Source organism: Pseudopipra pipra, chromosome 21 (genome assembly GCF_036250125.1).
Source record: "Pseudopipra pipra isolate bDixPip1 chromosome 21, bDixPip1.hap1, whole genome shotgun sequence".
Classification (NCBI taxonomy): domain Eukaryota; kingdom Metazoa; phylum Chordata; class Aves; order Passeriformes; family Pipridae; genus Pseudopipra; species Pseudopipra pipra.
In genome coordinates this window covers 11,266,621-11,292,825 of record NC_087569.1, presented here as the reverse complement: position 1 = coordinate 11,292,825, position 26,205 = coordinate 11,266,621, and the positions used below count along the sequence as shown (strand labels likewise).

At 54.9% G+C, this 26,205-nt stretch overlaps 1 protein-coding gene across 17 annotated transcripts in view; it reads right to left on the bottom strand.

Moving 5' to 3' along the window:
• Positions 1-26,205, bottom strand: part of RAP1GAP2 (RAP1 GTPase activating protein 2) — a 57,720-nt gene that overhangs the window by 25,825 nt on the left and 5,690 nt on the right. For 7 of the 17 annotated variants that reach the window (XM_064678192.1, XM_064678189.1, XM_064678193.1 and 4 more), the window contains one exon: positions 17,457-17,492. In XM_064678192.1, the coding sequence (XP_064534262.1) occupies positions 17,457-17,492 (36 nt within the window). Of the gene's footprint in view, positions 1-4,109; positions 4,242-12,437; positions 12,483-17,456; positions 17,493-18,473; positions 18,536-20,818; positions 20,881-22,106; positions 22,163-26,205 lie in introns of those variants that run through there. The other 10 variants (XM_064678194.1, XM_064678200.1, XM_064678195.1 and 7 more) reach the window with 7 other exon arrangements.

The following is a 26,205-nucleotide window of genomic DNA, read 5'->3' as shown; positions in this document are numbered from 1 at the left end:
TCATTTTTTATCCTTGATGGGCATTACCTTGCCAGCTGCTTCCTTTTTAGTTTATTTAATATTCCATTCCCAGTCTCTTAAGTTTTCAGAGGGGACCATGCTTCCATATTGTTTTCCATCCTCCCCCTACCTGAGCTCAGCCCTGCCCACAGCAGGCGGTGGGAGTGGGGAGCAGGCTGCTCACCCTCCCTCTGTGAGGGCTCCTCTCCATCCCCCACAGGGCTGGGACTGACCCCAGGACACAAGCACCTGCCGATACCCCAGGCAGAGCAGCAGTGGCCAGGAACCCTCGGCATCTGCTCACAAATTGCAAAAAAGACATCCAACCAAAACCGTGGATTTTTTGCAACACAGACAAGGGCACCTTGATGAGGGTTTACACCTGGAAATCTGCAGCGAGTGCCTGAACAAAGCACCTTGCCCTGACTTTGAGCAGCTCTCCACCCAATCCCGGGATGCCAAGCAAGCAAGATCTCGCTGCATCATCACTCATCCCAGGGAGGACGTCAGCAGAGGACACGCACTGCTGCAGGCTTCCACCAAAGTCAGACAGCCCCAAGGCTCCAGAACCCCCCCAGACCCAGCCCCCAGAGCCCCCCAACAGCTGGGCTCCTGCCCGAGCAGCCAGTGCTGAGGAGCTGCCAGAGCACTGGGCAGAGCCCCTGCCATGGAGCATTTTCCCTAAAAACTGATTTACCTTGTTATGTCCTGGCTCAGGATGGCCCTGCAGCGTTACCTTCTCATATAGAAGCCTCAGAGTCAGCAAAAAGAAAAAAAAAACAAAAAGTGCGGCATTTTCTGGTCCACATTTCTTGCAATGAACTACATATTTGCAAACTGCCAGCCTGCACCTGCACACACACAGCATCCCCAGTGCACCATCCCCGAGGGGGACCACAGCCAGCTCAGAGCAAGGGGATATTTAACTGCCAGTGGGGTTGGCTTTAATTCCCCCCAACAGAGAACATTGTTGAACAGTTCTGAGCATCCTGCCCTTGTGCAGGCAGTGGATCCTTGTGGCCTGCACTGGCCATGGGAGTCCCAGCTGCCTCTGCTGGCCATGGGGGTCCCCTGCCCACACTGGCTGTGGGGTCCCAGCTGCCTCTGCTGGCCGTGGGGGTCCCTGCTGCACCATGTGTTGCCCATCCTGCTTGGGGGGCTGGTGAGAAGCTGACTCCTGCTTTGTCTGCACCTCTACAGCCACTGGAATCTTTCCAACTGGCCAAGGACTTCTCACTGGGCCAAGCCAGGACAGTAAGGTTTGATATGCAAGTAATGGTAGGAAAAAGTTTTTATCTTTTACAAAATGTGCTGCCTGCTTTCCCTTGCAGAAGCAGAGAAAGTGGAGATTTCCTGCAGATCTGAGTAAATCAGCCAAGGCACATGCAGACGTTTTCAGACCAGAAGGCTCGTCTGATCCTATTCCTGCCAAACCCGAGCCAGGAGCCTCAGGCAGCCGTTTCTGAGCTGATTCAATAATTTGCAAATTGCAGAGAACAGCTCCCAGAAACCTCCATCCCTGAGCACCATGGGACTGGTGCCAATGGGCAAGGGGAGACTGTGAATGGAGGGGTGCCCCACACCGAGGCACCCACCCACCAGCTTTACTCCACGAGAGGACAGCCACCATTGCATCACCTCACTTGCACGTAGGACATTCAGGAAAATTCTTTTAGATACAAATACAGTCCAAATTCCAGATTTCCAGAGCAGAACAGGAGCCAGGAGGAGCCCACAGCAGCAGCCACCCCCCAGGGCTCCCTGCTGCTCCCCTCCCCTCAGCAGGGGAGCCACAGGTGGCAGATTGCAGGTGAAGGGGCAGGTAAGCACCACCCAGCCCTGTGAGAGGAGCCTGGCAAAGGTGGTGTGTTGAGCTGCACTTTGCTGGGTTGCTAACAAGAAAGGGACATGGGCCACCAGGGACTCTGCAGCTGCCACTGATCCTGCCAGGCTTGCATATGGCTCATGGAAAGCAAAATTCAATTGCAAATGCGGAACAAAGACCAAATGTAGGAGGAAAAAAAAGCAAATAGGAGCAGGTGGAGGAACTGAGTCCCTTTTGACGATGCCGCTAGCAGTCCTTCCCTTTTCCTGCAGATTATGTCACTTTGATGGCCCTGGCAGCTTGCATAAGATGAAGCAATCACCGTAAAGCACTGCTTGAATTCTTGCAATCACTCCCATGGAGGTTCCTCAGTCCACAGCAGACAGGAAAAAACCACCTCAGGGTCTTGTTCTCCCCTTGAGATGTCTGTGTGATTCTTGCTGTACTCAGTAAACCCCGCAGCAAGAACTGCACTGAGACAGTTTGTGCACAACATGATGCTGGGAAAAAAATAAAAATAAAAACCAGGCTTGCACATCATGAGGCAGATTCTTGTGCAAGTTCAGAGCGAGGTTTTTCTCAGCCCTCCAGTGTCATGCTCAGCTCATTCATAGAAACCTGGTACCTGGGGGAAAGACAACTCTGGGAAAGTCTTTCTTGATGTGACCGGTAAAGCAGTCACTGGCCTCAACGCAAACGCAGGATGGCCAACAGGTTTCAGTGGGGACAACATCCAGAGGAGCATTTGGACCCTTCTGGCAGCACACACCTCCCCGGCACTCTGACAATCCAAACACACAGCACATGAAAGTGGGAGAAAAGACTGCAGGCTGCCCCCCAGAAACAGCCAGCCCCTCTGTCCAAAACTTGCTGGTCCATAGCCAGAGTCCATGGTCCACGGACAGAACTATGGCAGGGGTGGGCCTGGGCTAAGCAAGACAAAACCCAAAGGGGCAACAGCAAGGACAGGAATGGTCAAGCCCACCAGTGAGCCCCAGTGCAGTCCCCACACCCCACGTCCCAGCCTGTGAGGGCATGAAGTACAGGGATCCCAGCCATGGCTCAGCTTAGGTGATAATCCATCACTGCTGCTCACTCAGGGCAGTCAGGACCTGCAGGTGTTTTTTTCCATCTGGTCAGCTTTGATGATCTACCTAAAACCCCAGCAAGGGAGAGAAAAATATCCCAAAACAACAGTGACACGTGAACTCCCTGGGAAGGCCACTGTTCAGTCATTAAGGCATCACTGAAACTCTGCTCTCAAGGGCACCAGCTGTCCAAGGCAAAGTCCCTACGGCAGAAGCACCGAAAAATGGGGTACGGACCTGCAACCCACAACTGGGAATGGACTAAAAGCTTCCTTCCCCATTGCCTTACTCCCATTTTTCATGTTCATAGATTAGGGAGTGGGAGGATACTTTACAATAAAGATTCTAAATAATCGATTCTTCATTCATATGGGTTTGGTATAACCTCACAAATTGAACCGAGAAAAAAGAAACAAACAAAAAACCCCTCAGTCTGCAGGAGTGCCCACATCGCTTTCACCCCAAACCAGAGGTACACACACTGTGAAGTTTGGGTATATATTTCTGGCTATGTTTAACACCGAAGTTGCCAGAGCAGCAGAGTCCTGGAGAACTCCCTGCCCGGGGCAGCCCGCACAGATCAGCGCGGGGTCAATCTCTGGTGCCAACAGCAACTCCCGTGCAAAGCGGGGGGAGAGGAGCCCGCGGAGCAGATGCCAGCTCGCACAGTACTGCGAACAGGCCATTTCCTACGGCACAAAGTTGAACACGAAGTACAGCCCGTGGCTTCGGCAATGAAAGATGAAACCATTTGTCAGCTGTTCTCGGAACAGACAAAGCTGCGGAGCCGAGTTACAACAGTTCTGCCCGCACGGGAGCCCTGCGGACCGCGCTGGTCCTGCCGGCTCTGCAGCAGCAGCAGCAGCGGGTGTCGGGGCTAACCCGGCTCGAGGAGGCTGGAACGCAGCGTCCCGAGCGGGTCACGGTTATCCCGGTGCCCGACTCCCGGTACCGCTGCCGGCACCCAGCGCACACCGTGAGCGGGTCACTGCCCTCCCGGTTCCCGTTGTCTGGTTCCCGGTACCGCCGCCGGCTCACAGCGCACACCGTGAGCGGGTCACGGTTATCCCGGTGCCTGTTTTCCAGCTCCCGCCGCCGGCACACACCGCCCAGAAGCTCCATCCCCGCTCCCGCCGCCGGCCCCGAGCCCCCGCGCAGCCCCGGTACCGAGCGCTCCCCGTTCCCCGCGGTGTCACCTTCTCTCGCTGCTCTGCCGGGAGCGGTGCAGGAGCCCGATCAGCACCACGGCCGCCCGCACCCCCGCGCGCCGGGACCGCGTCCTGTCTCCCGCCCGGGACATCGCCGCTGCCGCCGCCGACCGAGCCCGGCACCGGCGGGGGCGGCGGCGCGTCCACGGCCGCGACCGCCCCCGCCCCGCACCGCCCCGCGCGCGCCCCGCGCGCTCCCCGCGCCGCCGGTAACGAGCGCGGGGCCGGTAACGGGGCCGGTCACGGGGCCCCGCGGGGAGCGGTGCGGAATGGAGGCAGCTCGGCCCCCTTCCCCCCGGGCCGGGCGGGTGTGTCCCCGCGGACCCCCGGACCGGCTCTGCGGGGCGACGGGGGCTCTGAGCACGTCAAGGGACCGGGGACCCGACTGTCTGCGGGGGAGCCCCGGGGTCGTCCCCGCTGACGAGGCCCCCACTGCCGGGGCTCCTTAAGGGATGAAGTGCCAGCACCGCCCCTTCAACCTGCACAGCAGGAGGACTTTCTCCTGCCCCCAGATGTGTCCCTTACTGCAGCAAACCCCCGCGGGACCCCCACGCTGGTCCCAGCCTGACCCTAACCCTAATCCCAGCCTGACCCTGCAGGGCCAAGCATCTCTCCCCACTGAGCCCAGGCCACAGCAGCGGGACAGCACAGGCCCTCCAGCCTGTCCCTCACACCAGGAGCTGGCACACAGCTCCCTCCAGGAAATGAGAGTTATTTCTTTTATTAAGTAAACTGTAAATGATCTACTTCTCACCTCAGAACCTTTCCCTGGAAGCCTGTGTTGCTGTGGTGATAAAACACTCGGGTCCCTCTGCCCCCCTTGTCTCACCTTCCTCCTCTGCCAGTTTAATTTTCACAGAAATTAGGCACAGGACAAACTACAGCACTTTGAGCAATCTCCTTGTCTGAGGGATGAAAGCACCATCCATGCTGCCAGCATGTGGGAACATGCATGAGAACATCCCACCCAGCCCAGGACAGGACACTGGTCCCTGCCCAAAGCCCACTGGTGCTCCACATCCCTGCAGCCACCCAGACTAGTCGAAACAATCCTCCTGCATTTGGTCAAGCCCATGGAAGCATTCCCCTGGGTGGGTTTAACCAGCCTGGCCTTAGAGCAGGGAGGGCAGAATCCTGCTGGCAGCAGGGCACCGGGCCCCTGAGGGGCTGCTCCACAAAGTGTCACAGCTGGCATGGCAGGGCTTTGGGGGTTCCCTGCCACAAACACGAGTCTGGTGGGGGCCACGCACAGGCTGCAGATGACCACAGCCACCATCCACTCAGGCGGGACCTGCAGCAGCTCTTAGGCAAAGATGGGGAGAACGGCCCCCTGCTCCCCACCCACAGAGCAACAGCCCGGCATGGAGCAGGAGCTGCCTGGAAACCCCCAGCTGGAGCAGTCAATCATTAACAGCACATGGGGCTCCCCTGGCAAAGCCTGTAATTAATGTGTTTGCTCAGGAGAAACAGCTCACAAGAGGCCACAGACCACATCTGGCAGGGAGCAGCCGCTCCTGCTGCCTTCTCCTGCCTGTCACCCTCCTGCCTATCACTCCCCTCCCCTGCCTGCCATCCTTAAGGAGATCAACATAACCTCAGTTCTGACCATCTCTATCTAAATATTTCGGCACAATCTCTAATCAGATGGATTCTTTAAATTCAACCACAACCCCCATCATCACCGTAATCTCTTTCAGCATCCTACTGTAAGTCAGCTAAAAACGGACGTGATGTTATTTTTGTCAACACACCACATGAATTCACCCCAGATGAACCAGACAGCGGTTCAGTGTCACCACAGCACCCATCCCAACCTACACTGTGCATGTAGAGCTCTCCAGAGAGTCAAGATCCAAACATAAACCCAAGATCAGTATTTCTGTGTTTCACCAGATCTCGAGATCCCTGGGGAGGCTGAGGCAGCAGCACTTCCAGCAGACAATTGTCAAGGTTCCCACTTCCCCACAGGGAAAAACCCAGCCCATTCTCCAAACCCCCCAAAATGCATTTCTGCCTCCTCAGAACAACATTCAATGATGCCAAACTGTGAGTGGTGGTGAGAGAATGCAAGTGGGTAAGAGGATTAAACCTGGGTGCTACCTGCACCCCACAGCAGGGAAGAGCCCTTCACTCCCCTGCCAAGTGTCTCAATAAAGTTTTTGGTGGATCAACAGATCTCTTCCTGCAGAAAATATCTGGCTGCTTCCTTTCAAGCAGAAACCATCAGTCTGTCAATTCTCTCAGGCACAAAAAAAAAGAAAAAGAAATTAGGTCCCATTTCCCTGCCAAATTACACCAATTCTCCAGCACCTCATTAGCTTCCACTTAATGGAGGGGGAGGGGGGTTAATTTTAAACCTTTTACCTCTCACATTAAACAGGCAGATTCGAATTTCATTGAGTCTCTCTCTCTGGAGACATTTTCCACATCTCTCCTCCCCTTTTCCAGGCAAGTTAAGTATTAATGTCCTCTTGGTTTATGCTGAAGTGGCTTTGTATTGATTTTTAAAGATGTTCAATTCTCTCCTATTTGGAAATAGAGAAACACTTTGAGCAGACACTCAGCCAGGTTCCCTCTCCACCCCAATGCTGCCCAGCCCACACTGGAAGCAGTTGGTTCTGGACTCATTGCAGCTGATCTGTAATTTATAGGCTGAGGGCAAGATAATAAACAGTGAGGGGCTGGAGGAGGGCTGGGGGGCCATGGGTTCTCCTAGGAGGGCTGGATGCTCATTCACTGGGCAAACAGGTGAAAGGAAAGGGAACCTCCTGCTCCCAAGGACATCCCCTCCCGCTGTGCCGAGCCCTGCAGAAGCTGCCTTGTATTTCTCAGGTTCTGCTATCTGGTGGCTGCTCCGGGATGGAGCAGGGCAGGATGACAGTGATGCCTGGGGAGGCAGACAAGGTGTCAGGGCTGGCACATGTGAAAGCCCCCACCTCTGCCCTGTTAGCACCAGCACTCCTGAAGGCCCTCCAGACATGCCAAAGGACATCTCCTCAGACAGAACGTTGTAGCTCAAGAGGCTCCAAGTCTTCATCTTTCCTTTAAAAAATTCAGTATCACCCCTTCAGTGACTAAATGATCTCCAGGGTAAGCAGCTCTCCCTCTTTTATGAAGAAATAAATATGTCTCTAAAAACGCCCTGACATTTTTTCTTCATAGAAACAGTTTGGCAGCAAACTAGGAAGCCTGAGGGGCTGGAGGGAGCGCAGGGCAGGTCAGGACAACACCGTGCATTGATTGATACCTCACCTGGTGGCCGTGAGTGATACATCACCTGGTGGCCAGCTCGCTTGTGCAGAGCTCGACAGCTTCTTCTGGACACTCTGCTAAGAAAGAATGATCTGAAAACACCAGACTGGGACAAGATTGAGCCTTCATCTCTGAGAGTACTGAATCTGCCATGAACAAATGACACTATTAATACTATTATGAAGCCACACGTTTATGTAATACCTTTGGCTTTTGTTTTGATGCTACAGCGAGATGAAACTCCCCATAGGTGAGTAGCTCACTGACCTTCCTCAGCCACCAACAGGGCATTTCCACCCGTGAAGGACCCAGCCCCATCGTTCCCATCTGAGCTGCAGGCACAGCTGACCCCAGCTCTGGTGACTCAGGAGTCCTTCAGCCAGAGCCACAGCACTGCCTCGTTAGATGGCGCAGGATCCGTCCCCGTCACCCTCTGTGCCTCCCTGTGCAGGAGATATTTCTGGTTCCCTCACTCACGAGGGACAGCACCAGAAATACATGAGCTATGCCAGGCATTTGCCCCAGCCGGGCTGGAGGCAGGCCAGCCCACCCCTGCAGGGGCTCACGGGAGCCCAGAGATCTGCTGGGACCCTTCCCCACTACCCCAGGCACTCACCCAGAGTCCCCCTGGGTGCTAACCACTACCTGAGCGTGGACATCTGCACTGCCCAGGTGGGAGAGCTGGGATGGGGCAGCTGCACCGCCACCGGGAACTGGGAGCCAGCGAGAAACAAAAGGAGCCGATGCAACATGGACCAAAACCCAAAAATAGTAACCATTTCTCTGCAAAGGAGCAGCCACATCCCGATTTCCCTGGCATAGCAGAAATGGATTTGGGAGCTTGCAAACGAGGGAGAAAGCGATTATAGCATTTCAATCAGCACTGCAGGAAGAGGATAAGAGAGCATCCAGTTTTAGGGAAGTATCACAAGAAATAGAGCTTTAGATTATGTTACATTCAGTCCCAAGTAATCTGATTAGAAATTTATTTTATGCCTTCAGTTAGAAAGACATGGAGGAAATCCCAGGCAAACACAGAGCTGGCTCCTCCATGCAGGCAATGAGAGACAGAACACAAGTTTATCTCCCTAGAAATAGCGTGAGACAGGCGTGACACGGCAGCAGCCACCCCAGCACCGTGACAATTCCCAGCCATCAGACTGATGTGTGCAGCCCCAGGTTCCCAGCCCCACCCCACACAGTTGGCAAGGCTCCCCCACACTGCAGTGCCCCCGTGCTGGCAGCTCCCTGTGCCCCAGCCCTGTGGCTCCCACATGGAAGGACAGGGTTGAAGTGCAAGGACACAGGCTCACCCCTGTCCAGAGCCCATCCCTCTCACAAGCACAGACAAGCATCAACCTTCTGCCTGACTTGGGGCTGAGCAGAGCCCACAATGGCCCATCTCCCCAGCACAATTTCCAGCCCTCTCAGGCAATAAGCAGAGAGAGCAGTCAAAGCCACAATGGAAGAATAAAAATGAAAGAACTCTCGCTGCAGGAGGGAGCTGAGGTCAGCCGGGTCCTGTCACCCTTCCTGCTGGAAGCAGCACCTCCCTGCACACCCCACACTGTCCCTGTTCAAGGCCACACAGACTTTGGAGCATCCCAATGAAATGGCTGATGGCTGCAGAGTGTGCAGGCGATGCCAAGCACCGCATGTGATGGACACACTCAACCAGACCAACAACACTTTGGTACCAGCTCCAAAGGGGGTAAGGCCTGAGCCGTAGCCAGGCCAAGAACTTCTCCAGGAAAGCACCGAGGTGCAGTGACCCAGGAGCATCAGAGACAGGAGCCTGGAACACCAACCATGCGATCAACACATGAATAGCGGGTGGTTTTCCAAGACTCATTTATCAAGGAACAAAACAAGCTGTGGGTACAAGGAGTCTCCTACACACCTCTCCCATCTACCATGTGCCATTTGGCTACAAGCCAAACACTATCCCATAATTCCAACAGCCTGAGTAAGACAGCTTTGGGCTCTCCCTGCCCAGCAGTGACTGCAACGGGGGCAGCATCAGCAGCTCCCTGGGGTAACTCTATAATTTCCGATGGTATAACAAGAACAAGGTAATCATGGCTATGACAGCAGCACGATTACATGGAAATTGTATTCCAGATAATTCGGGGTATTTCTCCCTGTGAACTCAGGCTTCCCGAAGAGATGAGCTCCAAGATTTCAGCATCCAATTAAATTAGATCAAATCAGAAGAGGAAATTAGTCTCTACAGCATGAGCAGATCCTCTGAATTTTACTAGTAAATCAGTGAACTAAATGTCACCCTTCATCATTAAAATTACTAATAAAGCCAGATTTGGGATGCACAGCCACTAACATGCCCAACGCTTCCAGCACCACCAGCACCCTGTTCAGCCCCTGGTCCTTCCTCCGCTCCCCATGCAGAGCTAAGGTCATCCCTGAAACCATTATTCCAATCAATCACCACTGGAATCCTGCCAGGAAGCTCAGGATTAGGCACAAACTTTGACCTCAGCCAAGCAATGCCCTTCCCAAGGATGCTGCAAGGGATGTGGGAGGAGGGGGGTGACCCCAGGCAGAGGCAGGGAAGAGCAGAGTGGGCTTGGGCAGGAGGCTCAGGCTTCCAGGCACTGCTCACTGAGACCAGCATTCCAGGGAGAGCTGCCCTCTGCCCTGCACGGGCTCTTATGAGCCACGAGCAGGGGACACAGGGAAAGGTGCGGGGCCAGCAGCTACAGGCGATGCTGACCCGCGTCTCCAAATCCTGCTGTTGAAGAAAGCCCTCAGCCCCAGCCCTGCGAGAGCCTTGGAACAAACATCCCAAAGCACTCAGAGGCAGCGTGGGATGCAGCACGGTGGCACCAGTCCCGCCCTGCACAGCTGAAACCCAGGCTGGGGTTTTGCTAACCTGGCCCCAGGAGCCCTGGCTTTGCTGGGAACGACGGTGCTGCACAGGGGTGGCAGCACAGATGGGCTGCAGGGAGTCCTCGTGTGAGCAGAGCAAGCAGGAGAGCTGGTGGCTGCAAAGGCAGGTCCTGGTGGCAGTGCTGGACACACAGTCTGGAGGGCTGCTCCTGCTCTGGAGAAGCACTAATCCCATCCCACGAAGAGGAGCCCAGCTGAGCAGAGCAGGCACCTCGGCCTCTCTGATCCCCCTCCCCAGTGGCTCTGCCGTCGCTCCCTCTCCTGAGCCTCCACTGCCACAGTGGCACCCCTTGGCCCACCGTGGATGGATGCTGTGTAGGGAAAAACACCTTCTCTCTCCAGTCACCCCGAGGGGGGAGGAGCAGTGGTGGGGAGCAGCAGGGGGGTCATCAGCGTGCCAGGAACACGCCCTGGTGCCGCAGGGGGTGGCAGCTGGAGCAGCAGCGCTGAGGTCCCAGCAACTCCCTCAGGAGATGACACTGTCTCGATTATCCGCCTCCCTCAGACACCTTGTTTGATGTGAGAGCATTAAAAGACATGTAATTTGTGGAGCTAAAACACGGCTATTATCTCTGACACATCCATACTACAGGGAACGTGCTGAAGTCAATCACATCCAGAAAGGGGTTTCTGTTGCTCTACATCTTTCTTCTTGTCTCTTACTCCAGATCAAAAAAAGATGGAAAAGGAAGACATTTTTAACTGCAAACCCACCATCTTCCTCATCAAATCACCTCATGCCGTGCAACCTCATCAATGATCAGGAACAAGAGACCCAGATCAGCATGTCAGGATTTTGGGAAGTGCACTCTGCATTCCAGACTGGAGAGGATTAACACCATACTGCTTGTAGGAAGAAGGAGCTGTTGTGGTCTCTGGTGTGACATCAGCAATATTTGAGAGGAATGAGACAGGACAGTGCCTGAAAGGATTGACCTTTTAGACTCCACAGAGACTCAAAATGTAGCTCTGACCTATTCAAGTACCTGTCAAACCTCTACGTCTCTCCTGGGTGGGAGCCTGAGATGAGCCATGTTTTTGCAACAGGCTTTGGAAGATGTGAGTTCCTTGGATATTGTATAGGTCCAATGCCAGTGTTTGCTCACCAAGTGCAAAACTAGCGTCACAAGCCCCACCAGAAATAAAAGAGCAGAGATGGAGAGGGGCATTTCTAGCCCAGGTCCACGGGCCCTGCTAGCACCAAACCTTCCCATGGCATAGGAATGCTGCTGGGTGCCAGTGGCTGCCCATCTCTGCCAGACCATGGGCTCACCGGCACCAGAGGCAGCAGGAGGCCAGGTCACAGGAGAAGTGACAGCCGGCAGCAGCAGTACAGCAATTAACAAAATTATCATCAGGAACAAACCACAGGCTTTGGCAGAGCGCCTGCATGGCCACTGCCTGCCCTGCTCCAGGCTGCTCACACTGCCCAAATCGCTCCCCATGAGCAGGCACACGGCCATGGCTGGGGGCAGCCAGGGGGCACGCTGAGTAGGGCAAGAGCTTCTCCAAACCCTGCCTGGGTGAGGCTTGTGACTCCTGCAGACAGGCCCATCCTCCTGCACCCGGACACAGGGGAGTGAACCTCAGGCAGGTGGGACCTCAATCACCACAGCTATCACGGCTCCCTCCACCCATCATAACCATATTTGCCTTCAGAAGGCGGTTGTTCTCCGAAGCAGCCACCCTCCAACTGTCTGCAAACAGCTCCCAGCCTGACAGGCTGTAAATACGGCAGGAGGAAAGATGTATAAACCATCACATTTTATTAGTTCTGAGACAGAGCTAAAAATAGACCCACGTGGGGCTGCTCAATCTTCTGGGCAGATGTAATTGTGGATAATCTAGCTTTAAATATGGGAAGGCTGTCTAACAGCAACAACAACATTTTAACATATGGCCGGGGCAGCACACACAGAACGCGCTGCTGCGCCACCTCCAACCTCACCGGGGAGCTGCGCTTGCACTGCCACATCCCAGCCCATCCCTTCCACTCCATAACTGGGCTTTCTGCAGGAATAAGCCCTCCCATAAAACCAAATATATACAGTGAGACACTAATAGGAAAGCACGGAGTCAAATACCAAGGGGGAGCATCAGTGGAGCTGTGCCAGCACCCATTTCCCCACCCTGAAATTTTATATAGCTAAGGCTTACCAGATTAAATGGCTGAAACACTCCAAATCCTCAGAGCTGACAGCACCTTCCTCCTCCTGGGAAAGTTTCCTCTGTCCCAAGCAGACTGTGAGATGTGCTGGGAGGATGCTGCATGGGCGCAGGGCTGGGTGTCTGCAGGCAGCCAGGACGATAACCGCCCTTCCACGAAAGAGGGAAGTGCTCCTGCCTGCTCACCAGAGATAGCAAGGAGACGTTGGGACTCGCTGGATTTTATAAATCCCCCACCAGTCCTGGGGCTGCCCTGGGTAGGATGGACTGTGCCCCTGCCACTGTCCCAAAGGCAGCTCAGGCAGCAGTGGGGACAGTGGCAGACAGCGCCTGCAGAGCAGCAGGAATGTGTCACACTTGGCCACGTGCCTGCAGTTCCTTGGCACTGTGAGGGGTTTCATCCTAGCAGGGACCCAGCACACGACCCACTGCCAACACAAGGACTCATTTTGCCTGGGATGCCATGCCTGGCCATGAACCTCCAAGCTGCCACAGCCCTGCACTCCTCTGGGTGCCCAACTAACACCCACCCAGCACAGACCCATTGAGAGACACAGCCTGATTTCATTCTGTCCCTCCAGCCCAGCACTGGTTTAACAGGGTTTAAAGTTTGCTCCAAGTCCCTGGGCACCCCTCACACCCCAGCCCCACACGCTCAGTCCTTCCCTGGCATTTCTGTGCCAGAGCTGGGATAACCCTCCCCAGGCACACGGGGGGGAGGGTCCCACCAGGCTCCAGAGCTGGGATAACCATCCCTGGGCATGTTGGCAGGTTTCCACTGGGCTGGCTCCAGGCTCAGCAGCCCTGGAGAGAAGCAGTTCCAAAGCAAAGGAGATGGGAAGCCCACCTGCCTCCCTGTGTGCTGCAGTAGTTTTAACAGTGTTTCCTTTGCATGTGCTACTCCAGCTAAGTATAATTGCAAAACATATATTTGCATGCAATTATCCATTTATAAAGTGCTAATAAGTCAAAGGAATTTACTTAGATGCAAATCTGCTCGCCAGACCTTGTCCTCACAGGACCCAAGTGCAAACCTCCAAGATTAGTGCAATACTCGGAGCAGCCATCGCCAAGAAGCTAAATCATTCCCACATCTTCCCATTAACTCAGCTCCAGCCCATCAAATATTAAAGAGCCCCAAGCCTGGACACAGCTCATTTTACGAAGGTCAAGTAAAGCTTTCATCTCTTCCCACCTTCATCCTCTTGATCCCACCAGCAGAGGAGCATCACATGCTCTTTCATGTGAGTTCTGACTGCACACACGCTGACTCCCAGTAATTGCTGTACAGGGCTCCTTCATTCCATGGAGACATGATTATTTCGGTGCTATTTTTGCTTTATAAGGCTGAAGGAAGAGGTGACTCTTTGCCTGAAGGAGGGAATTTTTTTACTGATTTTTTTTTTGTTGTTAAATACTCCACGGTTTCTCAGTACATCCCACCAACACCAACGAGCAAACAACCAGAGCGCAGAGGCTGAAGAGCTCTCGGCAGGCAGAGGGCTGGTGAACAGGACACCACTCTGCCAGCTTGTTCCAGAGATGAGGAGGAAGGTCCCCACACGTTCATCCTCATCAGAGGAAGACCCCCATGGGTTTGTCCCCATTGAACCTTCCCACCTCCAGCATCCCCAATACAAGGATTTCCCAAGGCCAGGGGGGCCCAGGGGTCCCTGGCTGCTTCCTTGGGAACCCCTGCACGTGCTGCCTGAGGTTAGCACAGGGCAGCTGTGAGAGGCACACAGACCCACCTGGCTGGCTCACCTGGCCAGGACTGGTATTTGACATGCGAAGATCTTTGCAGGGCTGATGTTTCCCTCCAGGGTGACCTTCCTGCTCAGGAAGTGGCTGAGCTGCCATCTGGCTCAGCTCTTCCTTCCCCAGCAGCACAAGCTGACCTGAACCCCCCATGTTTGACAAGGTCTGCAATGGAGCCACTCCCCAAGGAGCACCCTGAGAACCCAGAGATGCTGCCAGCTCTCTGCAGAGATTTCATGTGGCACAAGAAAACACCATCACCAATCCAAGGCTGGGGGGTTGCTTCTGGATGTGATGCCCCTTTTGTCAGCCCAGGGGGTTCAGATGCCCCCAGTGCTTTCACAAAGTGTGTAAGGAACAAACAAACGTAACAGCAAAATGACAATGGAATTAGTCTAAACCAAAATCCAAAGTCTGCACATGCCAAATCCCATTTACTGCCCAAGTGCCCCAGTCTCCATCCCGCAGCTCCCTGGGGCTGGCCCTGGTCCCAGTGGCTCTCAACAGCCCCAGCACCTGAGCACAGCAGCACCAGGGCCTGCTGCCACCCCTGGTGACATGTACCCCCAAAACCAGCAAGCAGGGTATCCCTAAGCCCTTTCCCTGACTCTCCATCCCCCACAGGCTGTCTTTGGGCTTTGTGAGGCTCCCCCAGAGGGAGCCCCCATCCATGGGAGGGGGAAGCATGTCCCAGCTCCCCAGAGCAGCCCATGGCTCCCCACAGCAGCCAGAGGCTCAGCTCCCTCTGCCCCAGGACGCTGGATTCCAGAGCCAGGGTTGGCCCATGGCCAGGGCATGTTCAAACCCAGGTGGTGGGACAGGACAAGTCAGCTCCTGGCTTGGTGCCCATGGTCTCAGGTTCCTCTGCCCATCAGGCATGGGCATGGCACAGCTCCTGGGGGGAGAACCAGACCCAAACCCACCAGAGCTTCCTGGGCACTTCAGTAGTGACCGTGGCTGTTTGGCAGCAGACACCCAGGGCTGCTGGAGTTTTCAGCAGCACCTTCCCTGCCCAAGTGCAGCACTGGCCCCTCTTCAGCACCTGTGACCAGAGGGGTCAGCCAAGCCCCTGCCCATGATGCCAGGGCTCCCCACCCACCACGTCCCCCAACACTCCCACTCTGCAGTGTCTACTCAGCTCTCCAGTCCCTCAGACATATTCATGGTTACCATAGGAACTAATGAAACCCAAACTGAAGAAGAAAAAGGAGAGACAGTCAGAGGGAAAACTGCTTTGATGCTCCAGTGCCACCTTCGTGGACGAGTTTATCCTGAGAGAGGACAGGCAGGGACTGCCCTGCATCCCAGAGCTTCACTCAGCCCTCCTGCTGCCCTGCTCCATCCCCCCAGACACCAGATCTGAGGAGCCACATCCACCACTGCACGGTGCCCCCGCCACGTGTCTGTGACTCAGTGTTGATATTTGCAGCAGCATGAGGCTCCCTGAGGTGCTTGGATTTTTGCTAATGACTTATACAGGGAAAGAAAACTGCCCATGCTTGGTGCCTCTGTGCCGTGGGTTAAGCCAGGACACTCAGCCAGAGACTGCAGCAATAACAAGAGGGCACTAGAAAATCAAAACTTTGGGTTTATTATATTTTTATAATTTTAAAAAGCTTTTACAAGCGTGGCTGGGCCACAATTACAGAACCACTTAAAGAAGCAATCTGCCCACAGATCAGAAGCATTACAGGGCTGTGGGAAGCATTAGCTGCAAAGAGCAGTGGATGTTCATCAGAAGATCCAAGGAAACTGTCTCCACTGGCCAGGGCAGGAGGGGGCAGAGGGAGAGAGAAATGTGGAGCCAGACCCTCACCCTGCCCTGCATGGCAGCATGCCCACAGCACTTCCACAGCATTCCAAGTGCAGCACTAGTTGCCTGGCACAGTGGGGAGAGGAGGGTACACGGGGTTTCTGCAGCAGAACTGCTGCACCAGCCCTGGAAAAAAATCAGGGCACAGTGTACGGCAGAGTACAAGAAGCAGCTCAGTCCTTCTCGGCTTCACAGGAAAAGGAAAGTCTGCAGAGAATTCCCTCCTCTCCCCAAAGCGGTAAATGTTGATTTAAACTTGTCATTAGTTCAGCACAACCCGAGCAGTGAGCAGAGCACCAACCATTCTGCTGTGCCATTTACAACGGGCATTTGCCAGCTCCTTCAGGCAGCTCCCCCAGGCTTCCCAGATACTTTTCCATTAATGAATAATTTGCACAAGTAATGATAATAAAGGCAAACCACATGAGCTGTCACCCTACAAATTGCCCAGAGCCCGGGGGACACTTGGGCAGAATATTTCTGTATCAACCCAAGCTGAAGCTGACAGTGCTGGAGTCTTGTGTGCTCACAATGGGGAACCCCCAACCCAGGGAGCTTATCCAGAATCCAGGAGAGGGAAGGATGCCCTACAGTGGGAGGGAAGGGATTGGTGCCCCCAGACTTGCAGCTGGGAGGACAGAGCTGGTGGGAACAGGAAGCAGGTTCCAGACAGCCACAAGTGCTGGGGGAGCAGAGAGCACCAGTGCCACCATTCCCAGACCTTCCTCACCTGCTTTTCCCCAGCAGCTGATGACATTTCCCAGCAGGAGCAGTGACTCCACGTGCCTTGCTCCATCACAGCACAGGACCTGGCCCAGCAACCGCCTTGCCAGAGCACCACAGTCCACACCACCAGTGCCCAGCAAGTCTGTGGCAAATCCGAGATGGACCCACCAAGCAACACTGCCAGTCCAGAGACTCTCCTGGGCCCAAGCAACACCTCCACCCCCTCCAGAGTAGTGCCCAGAGCCCCCCAGCAGCACGGGAGAGGAGCTGGGTCACAGGCACTCACTCTCCCACTGACACCCAGCCCCTCTCCAGACTGCGAGATTGAAAAATGAAATATGAAACTTCCAGATTTCACTGGATTTACACCCAGAAGCTCAGTGCCAGCCTGTCCTGCTGATTCCCACCCCCAGTACCCCCAAGGCAGAGTTGGTGCCCTGTGAGTTGGCCAGTGCATGTCTCAGCCCACTGATCTTACAGTGATCGTGTCACTGTATTTGTTATAATCTCCCAGTGCCTGATTCACCTTAGACTTTCAGAACAGGCTATGGGACATGTACAAACACATGCCCTGGAAGGGGTGGACGTGGCTGGACTCCACGGAACCGGCTGGAACCCAGCTCCCAGGAAAGCATCCTCCACACACAGAGCCAGCTCCCAGCGCTGTGCATCACACAGGAAATCACCACAGGAGAGAAGAGTCAGGTACTCACTTGATCTTCAGGCTGGCCAGCATTGTCTTGTCGATCCTGGGGAGAGAGCAGAGCAGGGCATTAGTGCGGGCACAGGGGCTGCAGGTGTAGCGGGAGGGGTCAGGTACTGGGGTCTCCTGCCAAACACAACCTCAGCATCTACTTCAGAGGGGCCAGTGCTCTGGCTGACATGACAATCACCACAGAATGACTTCATCAGAAAACAAATTCAGCCAAAATTTAACCCAAAGTGAAGCCTGGCAGCAAGCAAGACAAAACCCCCCCAGTTCTTTCCTGTTGGTAACCAGTGCAGAACTGCTGCCTCCCCACCTGGAAAGGCAGAGGTGGGTGAGCTGGGCAGCAAAGGAGGACATCACCCATGTCCTGACTATCTCCAAAGCACAGCTCCCATAAAACATGTATTTGCACATGATAGACCTGTGAGAGCCCTGACATGCTGGGAAGATCCCACCAAACCCCACAAACGTCACCCTCCCTGGGCAGACAGAATACAGAGTAGCCACATTGGTCCCAGCCCCAGATGGCTCACATGGAATCAGGAGCCCCAGTTCATTCACTCATTTCCTTGGCACCATTAATGAGTGCCCATCTCCACAGAATCATTATAGTTAGAGTCATATTAATATTAATTAATGCAAATCATAGTAATGTCTCAAAATGCAAAACAATGTCTTTTGGCAGTCATTGCAAATGCTCTGTTATCTGCCACATGGAATCAGTTCCACATCTCAAAAAAGATCAAACAGCAAAAAGAGCACCCCCAACCCCCTCTTGTTTCGTGCTGTGATCACAGAGGACACAGCACAGCCACAGCAATACAGCTTCCCCTCTGCTCACAGCTTTACCTTCACCACCCCCAGCTGGGCTCTGCTGTCACGAGGTGGCTGCACCCGCGGGTGACAGGGCCAGGTCCCAGGTCCCCAGCACGCCGTGCCACAGGCTGAGCCTGACAGGGACCAGGGCAGAGGCACCATCACCCCTCCCAGGGTCCCTCTCTTGCACCATCATTGCACTCACAAAACCCCACGGCCACAGAAACTCCATTCCAGGCACTTCCCCAAACATGCTCTGCCCTGAAGAGCCAGCACACTGCTGCTCCTAAAAATAGACCCGGGGCACCTGCTTTTGTCACTTAATACCTAACAAGCCTGCCCAGATCTTGTTGATCATTAAATCAGGTTGAACATCAGAGAATGCTGGGTGGCAGAGCTGTTCCCAGACTTGGTGGTAGGTGCAAAGGAGCCCAGGGGGAGTGGGTGGGACCTGTGGGACCTGTGCCCGAGTGGAGGCTGCACGAGTAGCTCCATCCGGAGCCACGGGAAGGAAAAACAGTCGTTATTTGGCCTCAGAGAGAGAAGAAAGAAAAAAAAGTCAAAACAACAAAAAAAAGAAACACACAGGAAAGAAACTCCTCTGCTTGGGAAACCGCAGTGGCACTATGACTGTGAGAGCAGTTTGTCTGCCCTGCCCTGCTGCCAAGGAGGCAAAGTGAAGCACCCCATGCCCGTGCTCTGGTACAGCCCTGGGGCTCCACAGCCCTGGGCAGCACCAGTCCCAGGGCAGCACCAGTCCCAGGGCAGCACCAGTCCCAGGGCAGCACCAGTCCCAGGGCAGCACTCACAGTGGCTTTGCTCGCCATGTGCATCCCTACAGTCAATGTGGGGGCACCACGTCTGCCCCCCAAGACAAGCACGCTGCTCCAGGACCTCGCCAGCAGCAGATGCAGCCGGTAGAGAGAAAAAAACAAAATTTCCAGCCCAGCAGAGGTTGGAAATAGCAAGTGCAGCCACAGCGAGCGGCGGCTGGGTGTGCCCGGACACCTCACACGCGGCCCCACAGGAAGGGTGGGTCGGCCGGGACCGTGAGAAGATGCAGGTGCAGGGACAGGGCTGTAGCAGGTCCCTTCTTTTCCCGTAAACGCCCAAGGAAAGGTTTTCCTGGCCGCGCACGGGAGCGTCTTCCCCAGGGACCCAGGAAGATGCGCACCGACCCCTCGGGAGCTCCCCCCGCAGCACACGGATGATGGGGCTCCTCCCCCGCGCTCCCCGCCTGTATCTCTCACCACGCAGACACCGACACTGGTGTCTAGAGGAAAGCCCATGCCCTGTTCCCCCAGCCCTGACTGTGATGGTGGCACAGCCCAGCCAGCACAGCAACCAACAGCCAGTGCAGCCCCTCTGCAGCCGACACGGCCCCCCCTCCCACCAGCCGGCAGACCACATTTTCCTGAGCGGTTCTCCAGCTTGCAGTTGTCTTTTTCCTGCAACTGCCAAAGCACAGCAGAAAAACAACAGAGCAAAGCCCAGTTGGCCCCTGAACACCTCTGCCAAGGGGGGCTCACGGCTCAGCTCCACCGCAGCAGGAGCTCCCAGGATGCCCCCGGGATCCCCCAGTGCACTCAGAGCCCCAAAGCCACTGCCCCTGACAGAGACTGTGGGGCAGAGCTGTCCAAGAGCTGCGATTTGTCCACCTCAAATTGAGCCCACATTTCACAAAACTTATTTGTACAGAAGTTTATCCAAGTGCTTCCTTCCCCTCTGTATGTAAAAAACCCACAATCCAGCCAAGGCAGCTCACTTGGTTTCAGCGAGGCGTGTGCTCCATCCCAGGGAACTCTGCCCAAAGCCTCGGTGTGCTGGCTGCCCCCCACAGCCCTCACAGTTACTCAGCATTTCCCCCAGCGGGTCTCAAGCAGCTCCAAGCCCACAGCACCACATTTTCCCTCAAAGCCTTGGAGCTGCCATTGCCCAGTCCTGGTCCCTACAGCTGTTGCAGAACAGAGAGGGGGCAGAGCAACCTTCTGCCCCAAACACCCAACACCATTACAGTGTCACTGACTGGGCCTGATCACAGTCACACAGCACAGACCTGGAATGGGCATAAAACACCTCGGAGAGGGGACCTGGAGAGAGGGCAGAGGGAGAACAGTGCATTTTCTTAACTATTTCCCTACAGATCAACACCTCTTGGAGGGAAGGGACAGGAGCAAACAGGCCCACTGAACTCAGGGTGCAGGTGAGAGCCGTGGTGCTCTGCTGAGGACAGACAGAGCAGCAAGAGAAAGGTGCAGGGGCATAGAAGCTCTTGCAGGTGACGTGCCCACAGGAGCCCACCATGAGCTCCCAGGGAGGTCTGCTGTGTTGAAGCTGTGCTGGGCTTCCCGCCGGCACAGAGGGAAGAAGGTCCTTCCCAACAGCCACACACTCCTGTTGGCACTGGGTTGTGGGAAAGGCTCTGCTATGAGGGCAGAGCCACCACGTACTGCAGCGCGTGGTGCTTCCTCCTCTGAAGCCTCAGAGGGAAGAAAAGCTCCTCACATGGCTCCCAGAAGTGAGGCGGGGAGGGACAGGGAAGGCACTCACCAGCCGTAGCCGCCGAAGGAGACGCTGCGCTTCCTCTGGAACATGGTGGTGGCTCAGTGCTCGGCCACGGGGCAGTGGTTATGGGGCAGTGGCACTCTGTGCCAGCCCTGCAGGGCACAGCCACAGCGGCACTTCCTGCTGGGAGGGAGCTGTGCTGGGGCGGGGGGACCCCGGCACCTCCTGGTCAGCCGCCCCCAGCACAGCAGCGCATGCACACATGCACACACCAACACCACAAAAGTCATTTCCTTTCCTTTCCGTGGCCACAGGCTTTTCGCAACCTCACTGCAAATATCGTATTTCTCCTAATGGCAGGAGCTGCTGTGTGGGCACCGGGGCTGAGCCGTGGACATGTGTTGCCCACAGACATCATGCCCTGGGCTGCCCCAGCCACCAAGGCCCAATCCAGAGGGTCCTGGTGGCAGCACCATGGTCTGCCTCTTCCTCTGTCCCTGAAATGGTAGGGCTGCAGTCACAGCCCAAGGCTGGTTCCCTGGCAGGGGAACCTCCACCTGCCCCTCCAGTGCCCCTCCAGGGACATCCTACTAAAGGCATCAAACCTCAGTAAGCAAAAACCCCATCATCTCATCTCTCATAGCAAACAGATCCCACTGCCCTAGAGCCCAGCGAGCCATCTCCCACCAGCTCCCACACAGCTGCCTGCAGCACACATGTTCCTTCCTCTGGTTCCCCAGCAGCTCTGTAAAGCTGAAGTGGCATCTACAGCCTGACCACCACACAACCCCCTCCATCCTTTAACAGCCAGGCTTCAGAAATCCCATGGAAATGGAAATGCTGACCTCTAGCTGGGTATGAGCTCCCATCCATCTCAAATCCCAAGAAAACAGAAACTGTTCCCTGCACCAGGCTTTGGGCACTGCGGGTCACAGCAGAGCTGTGGGGAGATGAGCCAAGCTCCAGGGGTGGGCATGGTGCCCAGGTGTCCCCACAACTTCCACTTCCCCAAACCAGCCAAGAGTGCCCACCTGCACCCACTCAGGGCTGGGCTACACTGGGAGATCACCCTCCACCAGTCAAAAAGGAACGGTGGGAACCCTGAGCACCCCTCAGCAATCAAGGGGCAGGGGGAGCTTTCCTGAGGCCACAGAGTGACCCTGGAGTGCAGCCTGGCACCGCAGCCAGGAGGGGGGAGCTGCTCCCCGCACATCATCCCCTGTGCCCACGGGATCCAGGAGCCCAGAGCTCACATCCCAGAGCTGCAGCAGCTCAAAGGCCAGTGACAGCCTCTGACTGCAAGGTCTGACCAGATCAGCTACAGAACACTCACCTCCCACCCTGGTGATCCAAACCAAGGTCTGGTGCAGACATACAGCATCCCCTCAGCCCGACACTCCAGGCAGTGCTGGCTCCGGGGTCTAAGGCAGCTGTAGCCCAATGCTCTCATCCAAGCACCCAAAAGCTGTAAATTGAGAGACATTTGCATTTTGTCTGATGTGTGAAAGAAAGGGGCGGAGGGGGGGGGGAGGGGGACAGTATAGGGAGTTGAAGAGAGAAATCACTCAACTCCAGGGAAAAAACTTGGATTGAAATCCAGCTATTTCAACTCCTACTTTTCTGCCCACAGCCTTAAAGGGATGAAAGGATGGAAATTCTTTGCATTTTAGAGCTCTTAAGGACGTTATTAAAAAAAAAAAAAAAAAAAACAGGCTGCAGGCTTTGCAGCCATAATTCAGGTACCACGAAGCATCTGGAACAGACATTTGCTTGGAGCACGTTTGCTCCTGGCCTGCATGATCCTTGTCAAAGCTCTGCATCAACAGCACTGTGTGACGTTATTCTCTCGCTTCATCTTCCCCCAGGTCTCATATTCCTTACACTCAACCCAGCTGATTTCTGCCCAGCTCTACTGAGCTGCTCACAATTAAAATGCCTGAAAATAAAAGCAGAGAGCTTCCTGCACAGCCAGGCTCTGCCACACAAGGGAATAACACCCAACACATCCTCTTCAGTGCAGCCCTGCACACAGAGGTGTGGGACAGGGAGTGACAGCAGCTGTGGGAAGCTCTGACCTTAGCTGGCACTACATCGGGAACAACTTGGAGAGTCACAGAGAAACAGCCAGCTCTCCATTTAGACCTTTCCCCTTGCAGCACCATCAGCACCAGCTACTACATCTTGTTCTGCCACTTCAGCCCCGTGTGAACTCGTGGCTGCTGGAGGTGACATGGAAGCAGGGAAGGTGACGGGGACACACACAGCAAGGCAGGGCCCAACTCCCCTTTGCTAGGAGGTCACCACAGTCAGCAGGTCAGAATCACTCCAACAGCTCTTTCTCATGTCTCATCTGTGCTAAATTACAGAGTAATCACACACCTCTCCCAGGATTTTGGAGCGCAGGAGGGCAGGACTCTGGCACGGCCATAGGAACACATCTCCCTTTTCTGCTGCCCAGGAGAGTGTGGGGCAGCCCCCACGGAAACCCACCTCACCCCACACCAGTGCCCAGGGAAGGGTGGAAGCCTGCTCCCCATCCCCACATGTCTGGCAGCCCCCCAGGGCCATGTCAGCCACCACAGATACAGGTGATAAACTACATTTGTACCAGGCAAAGGTTAAAAATACACCAAGAACCCAACCCCAGCTCCTCCGAGGCCACCAGTCTCCCTTGCTCCCAGGAACCACATCATCCCTTGCTCCTGGGTACCACAGCACCACCTGCCCAGCACCACCTTGCCTGCATGGGAGTGCATCCAGAAATAGTCTCTGCAATGACATTTTCTCACTTCCCCTCTTCCCCCCGAGGTATTTCACACAGTTGGGCTCAAAAACAAAAGGGAAAACAACCCTTCCCCCTTTCAGAGCAGGCACAGCCAAATCATAACCGAGCAGCCAAAACTAGGGAACAAAAGCCCTGGGGAAGGACAGCTCCTCAGTACCATCTACCTCAGTCTAAATTAACATCTCTCAGGGACCTCTGCCAGAACCAGGATCCCATCACTCCGACCCAACCCAGTGAACAGCCTCAGCCCACTGGGAACACTGGGTATGGGCTGCCACACTGCTGGTAACACCTCAGAGCAGGATGGTGCCCAGGAAGGGCAGCATAATCCTTTTTGTTACTGGGCTAAGAGACTGATTTCATCATTAGTGCTTTAATATCACCTGCGGCACTTTGAGGGCATTCAGCTTGCTATTATGACTCTAAGGAAGGTTGTGGGCACCCAGAAATATTAGATTTTGTCCTGGCAGGAAGAACACATTGTGCACATCATCAGAGCAAAGGAGAACAGTGTCCAAATTAACTCTGACTCAGTCCATGGAATATTTTTAATGCTATTTTCTCCCCTTTATGGTGCTGCTAAAGTGAAAAGAGTAACTCAATGTCTTAAATGCAGCTTCCCACAAACCCCAGCTTGCTCTCAGAGGCGGCTCTTTGCCACTCAACAGCATCAGGTCAGCAGCACTCACTGGCCATCACAGGGCTCCCTCAGCCACCACGCTTGGGAGGGGACACTGTGTGCCACCCGAGAGGAGAGCTTCAGCTGAAGGGCAGGAAAGCCGAGGACAGCTGCTATATAGACCTTCCTGAGACCAAGGTTGTGCACAGCCCACACTGCAAACCACACTCCAGCTCCTCTTCCACATTCTTGAGGAACCACTGACATCTCATGGACTCATCCCTACGTCCAAAGCGATCTGATCCCTCCTGCTCAGTTCTATGGAAACAGCTGAAAAACAAATCCTGGAGGAAGCCACCACTCAACCTGAAAAACACCACTTCTCAGACAGTGGTACAGAGGGTACACCCACCCAGGTGTGGCACCACCAGCATTCCCAGCAGCCTGGGGAGCACCCAGTACAGAGGAGGTCCCCACACACTGGGACCACAGCACGGAGGAGGGAACCCAGGAAAGCAACAGGTGCCAGCTGAGCCACACCCCAGCACTGGCCTGTGCCCCCCAAAACCCCGCTGGTTTCTCTCAGCATCACATGACCCAGCTCTTTGCTGCAGAGGGACACAGATCGTGCCTCATCACAGCCCCACATGTAGAAACTCATCATACAGGCTCATTGAATTCTTCTCTGCCCATTGTGAATTTAACATACAGAGTCATTTGTTTTCTCAAGTCCATCCATTTTAGAGCCCTCCCTTGCCAGTGAGGGCATGAAATTCTCTGCAGAGGCTCTATCTAGGAAAAGCCTGTTCAAGCACACAAATTTTCTGTGCCTGTTTTCCCCACCTCTTCCAGCCATCCACTCCTCAAGCAAGTGGAGCCCAAGGGAGGATGCTTCAGGAGAGCAGCAGAGACCTGCATCCACATGCACTGTGCCTCCCCAGTATCCAGCAGGAAGGTTGCTCTGTGCCTCCACATGGGTGCCTTGCTCAGGATGATCCAGAGACAGGGCAGCATCGCTGCTCCCACTGCTCCTCGCTGTGCCAGGGGCATCCCTGCTGCAGGCAGGCCAGCAGCTGCCACGTCCCTGGGCACTGTCACCATGGCTACCTGCACATCCACTGCGCATCCCACACCACAGCCCAGGGTCCCCACTGCAGGGGGAGCTCAGCGCCTGCTTGCCCGGGTGGAGGAAGGATGCTTTGGGCAACCACCGCATTCCCGGTGGCAGGCTGGCACTGGCAGCAGCACCGGGAACCAGGGAGCATTTGGCCCAATTTGCACGACAAATACGGGGGCAGGATGGAGTGGGGGAGGGTGACTGCAGCCAATGAAGAAATTATGGAGAGACAGAAAAAGAACAGCTTAAACTAAAAATCAGGGCTGGAAAAACATGGGGGCGGGAGGAAAGCATGGGAATGAGAGAGTCCTGAACAAGCTTTGACTGGAAATTAGGAGGTTTCTAATCTTCAATACAAACAGTCTCTGGAACAGTTTCCTAATAACAGAAGTAAAGGAACAAAAAAACCCCAAAAACTTAACTGAGGCTTAGCATGTTTGTGAAGACATTACACGAGACAGCAAAATCTAGTGGAAGATGTCCCTGTCCATGGCAGGGGGGTTAGAACTGGATGCTCTTTAAGGTCCCTTCGACCCAAACCATTCTGTGATGCTATGGTGCCTGCAGCAGCAGGGCACTGGGCTCACTGACCTCCTGTGCACCCTCACACCTTCTTCTGCCAGGGGCTGCTCCTCCAGCCACCCCTGCCCTGCACCCCAGCCTTGGCAACAGGCAGGGATGCTGCGGCTGCCCGAGGCCAAGCTGTGCTGGTGCAGGGTCAGACCTCAGCAGCCGGGGCTCGGGTTCAAGGCCAAACACATGGTTCCCTCTGAATGTTGCAAACAAGGCACACAGGGCTTGGACTTGAGCTTTTCCAAATCCCAGTACCTCTTGTCAACATCACCTATATTTTTTCCACCATTTTGGGTCGTTTTTGCAAGAGCCAGGCTAGATTCAAATCAGAGTCAAGA